The 9,407-nt window shown below is 35.6% G+C and overlaps 1 protein-coding gene across 4 annotated transcripts in view; it reads right to left on the reverse strand.

Annotated features, from left to right (window-relative positions):
* Positions 1-8,702, reverse strand: part of cnot10 (CCR4-NOT transcription complex, subunit 10) — a 34,938-nt gene extending 26,236 nt beyond the window's left edge. For all 4 annotated transcript variants that reach the window (XM_089117506.1, XM_039694516.2, XM_089117505.1 and 1 more), the window contains exons 1-11: positions 8,425-8,702; positions 7,841-7,935; positions 7,594-7,755; positions 6,631-6,781; positions 6,376-6,515; positions 5,228-5,314; positions 4,973-5,056; positions 4,732-4,849; positions 4,372-4,521; positions 4,056-4,261; positions 1,600-1,721 (exon numbers count right to left, since the gene is read on the reverse strand). In XM_089117506.1, the coding sequence (XP_088973632.1) occupies positions 1,600-1,721; positions 4,056-4,261; positions 4,372-4,521; positions 4,732-4,849; positions 4,973-5,056; positions 5,228-5,314; positions 6,376-6,515; positions 6,631-6,781; positions 7,594-7,755; positions 7,841-7,935; positions 8,425-8,443 (1,334 nt within the window). In that variant the 5' untranslated portion in view covers positions 8,444-8,702. The remainder of the gene's footprint in view (positions 1-1,599; positions 1,722-4,055; positions 4,262-4,371; positions 4,522-4,731; positions 4,850-4,972; positions 5,057-5,227; positions 5,315-6,375; positions 6,516-6,630; positions 6,782-7,593; positions 7,756-7,840; positions 7,936-8,424) is intronic.
* Positions 8,703-9,407: the final 705 nt, after the last annotated feature.

Consider the following 9,407-nt stretch of genomic DNA (forward strand, 5'->3'; position numbering starts at 1 on the left):
TACAAAACTGCAGAGGAGAGGCTTCAGTATAAGAATAAACGCACAAAATTATGTTAACGTGATTAGCATGCTAAGCTAGCTCAATGCTAATATAGCTTATGGTCATCCTGTTAGCTGAAGAGCCCCATTAAAAAGAATGGCACCTGGTTAGCATGCTGAACAATTATTATGCTAAGCTAACTAGCATAAGGCAACAAACACAGGCTAGGTCAATTTTGGAGACGAATATCTCAAAAACGGTAATGAATATCAAAAATCTGTTCAGTCATTTCTGTGCGGCTCGGTCCAAAGATCATTTGACCAAATTTTGGAAAAATTTGAGCAGGATCTGAAGGAGGAGTAGCGAAAAAATGGTTTTTCATTTGCTCCAATATGGCGGACAGTCACTTTGTTGGAAAATGAAAAATGAGACATCGTTAGAATCGGTATAAGCCAAGGAACATATTGATATAAAGAAATTAAATTTTGAACTATATTTGCAAAAGTTATAAGCGTTTTTACAAAAAACCTTATAACTTTGTAACACTAGGTGGCGCTGTCATCAAACTTCTCATGTACCTTTGGGCCATGCTAATGATGATCCATACCAAATTTGGTGAAGAAATTTTAAAAAGTTTTAAAGATATTGCAAATTATGACAAAATTCAAAATGGCGGACACGAGGTACATCCCATCATGGCAAAATTGATATCCACGGATTCGGCATGATCCAAGGAATCCATAGATACCACATTTATGATTTTCTGAAAAACTGTTCAAAAGTTATTGGCCAAAATAGCAATTTTGCATATCTCATGACCCCTAGGTGGCGCTATTCCCAACTTTGGTATGACACCTCAGAACATGCTTCTGATAAAGTGTATCGATTTCTGTTTCGATTGATCAAACTTTGGCGGAGATACAGCCTCTTAGCCAATTTTGGGTGGACCTCACTAAGTTTGCGACACCATAACTTTTGAAGAAAGACAACTAAAAAAAATCTGTTCAGTCATTTCTGTGCGGCTAAGTCCAAATATCATTTGAGCAAATATTGGACAAAATTGAACAAATTTTGAAGGAGGAGTAGCAAAAAAACTGAATACTGTACTTTTCAAAATGGCGTCTACTGTAATGGGCGGAGTCTTAATGTATGACATTGGTTGTGATCAGCATGATGAGTGGAATCAAGTGTACTATGTTTCATGTCTCTAGTCCAAAGGGTTCAAAAGTTACAACAATTTTAATGTTGAAATTTTGAACTGGTGGTGGCGCTATAGAGTTGGGGCTAGAGACTCAAAATTTGGCTCAATTACTTTTCATGATGATCTCTATAAGTGTGCCAAATTTCATCATTTTCCTACTTACGGTTCATAGGGCTGCCATAGACTTCCACCGGGAAGAATAATAATAATAATAATAATAATAAAACCAACAGATACAATAGGTGCCTCTGCACCTTCGGTGCTTGGCCCCTAATAATAAGAAAACTAACAGATACAATAGGGGCTATCCCCTTCGGGGCTTGGCCCCTAATAAGAAAACTAACAGATACAATAGGGGCTATCCCCTTCGGGGCTTGGCCCCTAATAAATACACGTCAGTTAAATCAATCATCCTTACCTGTAGATGGTGTTTTGTGTGGACTGTGATGCTAGAACAATCTTGCGATGGTAGCCCTGCCCAACAACAGCCTGCACAATCCCCTTTTTACTGGGTAAACCTTTTGTTTCCTGCTCCGTGCTCTGAAGGAAACAACAAAAAGTTTATTTATCAAAGTACCAATGTCAAAATGGCATGGATGTTATAAAAACTCAAATGATTCTCAAAATCCTCTACTCAACCAAAGCGTTTCCTACTTTAAAAGAAATTATAAAGACTTGGGCTGCGTTTCTCAAAAGCCTCATGATCTAAGTTGATCTTAGAGACCATTGGTGGTAATGTTTATGCAGTCTACTTAGGAGTCTACAATGCTTTTGGGTAAACGCAATGGTCGTACCTAGTTTTCAGCATGCATAAGATACATGAAAAAAAATACATCAGGTCTCAAATACTTAAACTGTAATTTAGTGTGGAAAATATTGTTTACAAATATATAATACTTTGGTGTCATTTAAGTATTTGGGTGTGAACAGGCCTTTAAACGAGGCAAACCTAATGTAGAGTACTGTTCAAAAGTTTGGGGTTGGTAAAATTTCTTTCATTCAAATCTTTTAGAGAGATTTAGCTCACAAAATTGCATTTCAAAAATACAATAAAAAAGCCACATTGTGAAATATGTTTTTTGAAAATAACAGATTTCTACTATTTTTATAATGTATTTTTTTTTCCTTTGCTGGCAAAACTGTATTTTCAGCAGCCATTACACAACCAAAATAATTGTGTTGCTTAATATATATATATATATTTTTTTTTTTGTGAAAACCGAGATCCATACATTTTTTTTCTTCCTCAGGATTCTTTAATGAACAGCATTTATTTGACTAACTAAAGTTACTGTATTCAAGTATCTTTTTTGCCTACTTTGTACTTCTTTGAGTATCAAAGATAATTATAATGTAATTATAACATTTTTTGAAAAGGTTTATGTAAGCTTTACTTTAATACATTTTAATACATTAGTAATTACATTACTCATCACAAATGTAGTCACATTTTGCATGGCACCTAACTTTTTCTGCTACGAAAGACCGCCATCTACAGGGCATTAAAGGAGTAGTTCACTTTTAAAAAAAACTTTTGCTGATAATTTACTCACCCCCATGTCATCCAAGATGTCCATGTCATTCTTTCTTCAGTCGAAAAGAAATTAAGGTTTTTGATGAAAACATTCAACGATTTTTCTCCATATAATGCACTTTTACTGGGAACCAAACGGTTCAAGGTCCAAAAGACAGTTTCAGTGCAAACTGTTCAAAGGGCTTTAAACAATTCCAGACGATGAATAAGGGTCTTATCAAGCGAAACGATCGCTCATTTAAAAAAAAAATAATGAAGTTTAAGTTTTATAAGCTCAAATGCTGTTCTGTGATGCGTGTTCGTGACTCTCCTGAACGTTTATCAAAAAAGTTTAGGTTTTATAAGCTCAAAATGAGCTTATAAAACTTAAACTTTTTTTTTTTTTTTAAATGAGCGATCTTTTCGCTTGATAAGACCCTTATTCATCGTCTGGTGCCGTTTATAGCCCTTTGAACAATTTGCACTGTCTTTTGGACCTTGAACCGGTTGGTTCCCATTGAAGTCCATTATATGGAGAAAAATCCTGGAATGTTTTCATCAAAAACCTTAATTTCTTTTCGACTGAAGAAAGAATGACATGGATATCTTGGATGACATGGGGGTGAGTAAATTATCAGCAAAAGTTTTTTTTAAAAGTGAACTACTCCTTTAAATGTATTATATCTTGTGATTTTGCTCAAACTTGTCAACAAGGCTACTTTACATAAATATGAGTGCATTAGAAGGAAGTTACTGAATCACAGGTGTTTCATATGAGTTGAGGACATGATGAGGCTGAAACCAGCATGTCCAGTAAAAGTCGGCTTTGACTATTTCATTTTACTAGACATTATTTGATTTATCTGTTACATTGAAGAGACCTTATTGAAAGATGTTTGATTACTAATGCCATTTCTGACAACTTGAGCTTAACTGACACTTGTTTTTTTTAACTTAACTGACACTGTGTTTTTTTTAAAGGGCTGTTGTGTCGACCTTGATTTATTGCAATTTTTAGCTTTATTTCAAATTTAGAAAATAAACATGATTGCTCTAACAAATCAGCTGTTTTTTTGTTTTGTTTTTCACTGGCATGTCTGTTAGTTGTTGACGGCTAGTGTATCTTTGAGCCTACATTCAGTGTGAGTAAAATACTTCAGTACTGGTAAAATCAGATAATCTAAGACTTTTATTAAAGCAATATTGGAATTTAAGAATGCCATTTTCACTGTAAGGTATCTGTACTTTTACTCAAGTATGGTTTTCAGGTACTCTTTCCACCTCTGTCAATCTTACCAACCCCAAACTTAGGAAAGCAAGGGGTTCTTTCATTTTAAAAACGTGTGTGTTAATGTGAGTACCCCTTTATTAGCTGTGATGCAGCACTCTGCGAGCCTGAGCCAGAGTCGAGGGCTGGAGTGATACACCTGCACCGCCTCCATCAGACACTCAAACGCTGCCAGCGGTCGCCCGATATGAAGTAACTGAATCCCACAGTTATACAGCAACTCATAGCGCTTATTAGCTAACAGAGCACACATGGGGATGCCCGTGAACATCTTAGCTGCTGTGGAAAAATAATAATAAAATTATTTAAGACAACACATTTTTTTTTCTATTATGAGATTTATATCTATTATGATCATCAGGCATGTAGATGGATTTCATTTCTCTTACCCTGCCCGTTACCGCCATCACCAAGCTGGGCACATGTGTTGTCATTTTCTTGAAGTGCCTTTTTAAAGTAAAATAGACCCAGGTTGTGCTTCCCCATGGCAAAATGGATACAACCAAGATTATTCCAGAACATACACCTCACACATTCACCTTCAATGGGGAGGAAAAAAGGACAAACTGAGCCAAAACATTGCAGAAGAGAAAACCTTGTGACTGGAACATGTACTGAAATTTCTAAAGTGTGTAAACAGATTTAAATGATTAAGGTGTACACCAGAGAATGGAATGTGATCCTTTTTTTCTTTTTAAAGCACATATGGGTTGTTTTTAACTATGATGCACATTACAGAAGTCATGTACCTGTTTTTAAGGGTCCTGGATGCTCTGCAATATTTGAACTGTTGAGGAGTTTCACAGCTTTACGATAATTTCCCCTCAAATACTCAAAATTACTCTTCAAGAAGAGTGAGGGCGCAGACTGAGGGAGGAATGGGTAAATACAGACAATCAACAAAAGTTATTACAAAACATGTGCAGGTGTATCTGACCAACGTTTATAGTATGCATGTATTGTGTGAATCTGTTGACTGTGAATCCTCACATTTCCAGATGTGTTCATTACAGATTTGATTTCCCGTTTGCAGGCCTTCAGTGACTTCATCTGGATATAGGCTCGTACTTTATACTGCACACACAAACACATCCAAAACGGGTTGATTTTTAGACAATGTTGGAAGCTGATCAGCATTATATTAGGAACTAATTAACAGTGCAACTCTATTGCAAACCTTTATTATTTCATTATTTCTTATGTTTAATCGGGGTCCTGTAACATTCATTATTCATCTGCTCTCACCTGGTGCATCTTTGATTTAGCTGCCTCGATCATAGCTGTGAACTCTGCTTTCAGAGCGGCAGATTCCTTATTCATGCTGTTGGCACTCTGTAAATGACAAGTGATACAAAAAGTTGAAGTTGAGAGAACAGAATCTGGAGCAACAACTCTATTTAGCATCTTACAAAGTGCCATTGTTTTTAACCCATTCTTCATTTTCTAGGGCAGGAACTGGTCAAATACCAGTTAAGTGAAATGGTTTGGGGCAATGGTTAAGCGAAAATGTTTTGTTACTTTGGCAGATAAAAATATAATAAGGCACACTACTGTTCAAAAGTTTGGGGGCAGTAAGATTTATTTTTGAAAGAAATTAATACTTCTATTCACTAAAGACACATTACATTGATCAAAAGTGACAGTAAAGACATGTATTTTTATTTTGGTAACACTTTACAATACTTTCTCATTACTATGATTGAGCGATACATTTGAATTTATTAATCTTTGTTATAATTAGTTGATAAAAATTACAATTGTTCATTGCTTATTCGTGTTATCTAAGGTCCATTAAATAATATTAACAGACACAACTTTTGATTTTAAATATATGTATTAGTAAATGTTGAATTTAACATTAATTAAAATTAGTAAATGCTTTAAAAGTCATTTTAATCATGTTAAATAATATAGTTAACTAATGTTAACAAATAGAACCTTATTGTAAAGTGTTATTTAATTTATTTCAAATAAGTGCTGTTCTTTTAATTTTATTTATTTGCCATGAAGGGAATAAATTAAACTTTAAAATATATTAAAATCAAAATTTGATATTTTAAATTGTATTAAAAAAAATAATAATAAAATAACACCCCAAACCTTTGAAATGAAGTGAATTTGGTCTATTACCCACAGAAGCATTCTCATTGTGAACAATGCCAAAAAAAATACTATAATTAAACATATCAGTAATTCCTGAATTCAACCTTTTCAATAAAAAGAATAAAAAGTGCCATCAGAACCCTACATTGGTTTATCAGTAATGTTATTTGAAAAATGATTTCTTACATTTTTTTTTTCTTTTCTTCTTCTATTTTAAATATAACATCAAGAACCAGTGAGACAGGAAAAAACTCCTCAAAATTATTTGGAAGGAGGCATACATCTCTCACCTCTCCTTTGCCATTTTTGCTGTTCCCTTCCTTCGTAGTGAGTTTCTCCAGCACAGCCAGCAGGTGCAGAGCCTTCTCTGGCTGGAAGGTGAGTAGGTACAGATCCACCAACAGGAAACAAACGGCCTGAGCAAACTTTTCTACTGGGACAGAGAAACCCATCAAACAATGCCACACTACTGCACTAAATGCTGTACAACTCAACTCTCTCTCTCTGCAGAACCATAAAAGTTTTATTTGCATTCTGAAACATACCAAACGGTTCGAGAAACTGGTAGAGTTTCTCCCCAATGGATATAGCTTCTGAATACTGTCGCATGTGGTAATGGATCACTGCTTGATTGTAGTACAGGATACTGTTTTCGACATCATCCAAACCATCAATATCTTCCACGGCTGTATGCATCTGCAAACAACAATTAATTATCAGTAATAATAACATATAACTATAACAAAACCCGCCAAACGCGGGTGGATTTCAGCAGTGGCATGTAACGCAGTTACTCCTGCTAGCCACTTTGCCGGGTTGAATTTTATACATAAAACATAAATTTTTCAATTGTAGTCTTTTAAAAAGGCATCTGAAATATAATCCTATGTGCAATCTAGAGCTGTCAAAAATACTGATTTTACAATAGTGTAATATCTGAAACGCTTCCAATACAAATTTTCCACAGAATAGATACCAGCTGTGCCCTTTCTCTCTCATATCTCTCCTGTTTACACACAAACCCGCCTCCCTTCACCCACGCATTTCTTTTGCTCCAGATAAATATAGTTGGTTTTACAGGGCTTGAATCTCAGCATGGGATTGTGCTTATAGCACATAAATTGTGCACTATCCCGCAGGTTTGGTGCTCGCAAGCAAAGAGTGGGCACAAAAAGCTGCCTCTTAGTACTAAATTGAGTTCTAAATACTAAATTGAACAGATAAAAACAAATGTGTAAGAGTATAATGGATCTGAGTGTCAGGTCTTAAAGTGACAGGAGCTATTATTAATATTAGATAATATTAAAAATATCTATGTGGCCAAGGTCCTCAAGGTATCAATGTCAAACTTGTGGCCTATGAAAATGCTGAGTGGGTAGTTTCTCTGGGAAATCACAAGCCACAGTAAAAAAAATAATGTTAAGTCCTGACTATAATTGCTGGGCATTTTTATGGCATTTGTTGAGCAAACATTTGACAATGAAACAGAGACCAATGTAATACCATACCTGATTTTTCAAGGTAGTTAACATCTGCTTCAGGGTGCTGGTTGTTGTCTGCCCACTTTTATAAAACTCAGTGATTGCTTTATTCATTGTAATTTTGTAGTCATCTTTGTTCAGATCCTGAAGGTTGTCAAGGTTTTTCAGGGACTCATCATAGCTTCCAGCCTAAAGACACATAATCACAATATAATATCAACTAATATTCATGCATAAAACCACTTGATCAGACAACAGTATTATAGTTATTTACGTTAAAAGCCTCAAAAGCATTGGTTGCCATCTCTTTCTCTTGATCTGAGACCCCGGGGGATGAAATGTTGTCATGTTTCATGTCACCAGCTTGATCTTGAGAGGAAACAGATTCAGTTTAAGTGACAGATAATTGAATCAACTCGTGTAATTCCTAACGACAACATTCACTACTGTTATATGACTGCAAACTGACGTTACGCTTTGAACCTTTAAAACAAAATAATTTGATCTTCGTAACGCAAGCTATCGAAACAAGGTAAATTCAAAAGCCTAACTGTCAGAAACCGATAACGTTAATATACTTAAAAGAATTTCTTATACAATAAACTACTTATACAAACATAATTAGCATCGTATTTCATGAACAAACAGTATTAGGCCAGTTCAATGACGCAGTTAACTATCTGTTTAGGTCTCGTTATAACACTAATTATACATTTGTAACCTAATACATTAAATGTATACGAATATAACAAATAAGAATTTGTTTGTAAAAGAAAAAGATCTGTTTACATTCCGGACAGCGCTCAAGAACAGCTGCAGTGTTTATCAGACTGATTGAATATTATAAACGCTGCTCACCTGAGCCTGTTTCAGCCATTACTTCAAATGTATGGACGCTAATGCGCTTTTACAACGGGTAAAGATGCAAGTTAAATCCACTATTTGAATATATAGAAAGAAAAAGTGGAAGGTGTGTCTCTCCAGAACAGATTCAGAACTCCGCCATGAATATTACCCACAACCACCGCGCGAGCTTTTTTCAAAACCAGGCTTTTATGTACGCGCTCGCCACCTATCGATTTGGAGGATAAACTGCAGCTAATTGTTGCTTGACCATTTCGGAGTCGGACCCGAATTGCCCTTGTCTGTCTTGTTCGATCAATGGAGGCCAGACCTTTAGGTCAGTGGTTTCCAATGCTGGAGTACCCCCAGCACTGCACATTTTAGATATCGCCCCAATCAAACACACACACCTGATTCAACTCATCAGCTCACACTCAGGCTATTTATGTGTGTTAGAGTGTTGTAGTCAAGACCACCTAACCCGAGAACAAGACAAGACCAAGAGAGTGTATCGAGACCAAGACAAGACCAAGATAGAGGGAGGGCGACACCGAGTCAACACCAAGACCAGCGCCCCAAACTATATGACACAATAAAATGTGAAACATCATCAAAAGAGATTAATCTCAAATCTTCTCAGATCGATCTGAAAGATCCACATTCCCATAAAAACAGAGATATTTAACACTCAAAGCTGATATAACCGTCTTTATTCAATACTCCTGGGTGACTTCCATCATTTAGAACAGAACGTAAAATAAGCCTTCACTTTTCTCTTTCTTTTATTAACATTCGGCTACATGACCATGCACACATGTGCAGGCAGCGGTCACAAAAATACATAAGTCACGACACGTTATTGCTTGGATTTGAATCAGTACGTTTGGTTTTACATACAGCAAGGCTGTTAACAAAATATTAGTCAATATGCTGACAAATTAGTGATATTTGTACAGTTATGGTCTTGTCTGGTCTTGAAAAAAAAAATCCAGAGATTC

Source organism: Pimephales promelas, chromosome 12 (assembly GCF_988280905.1).
Source record: "Pimephales promelas chromosome 12, fPimPro1.hap1.1, whole genome shotgun sequence".
Classification (NCBI taxonomy): Eukaryota; Metazoa; Chordata; class Actinopteri; order Cypriniformes; family Leuciscidae; genus Pimephales; species Pimephales promelas.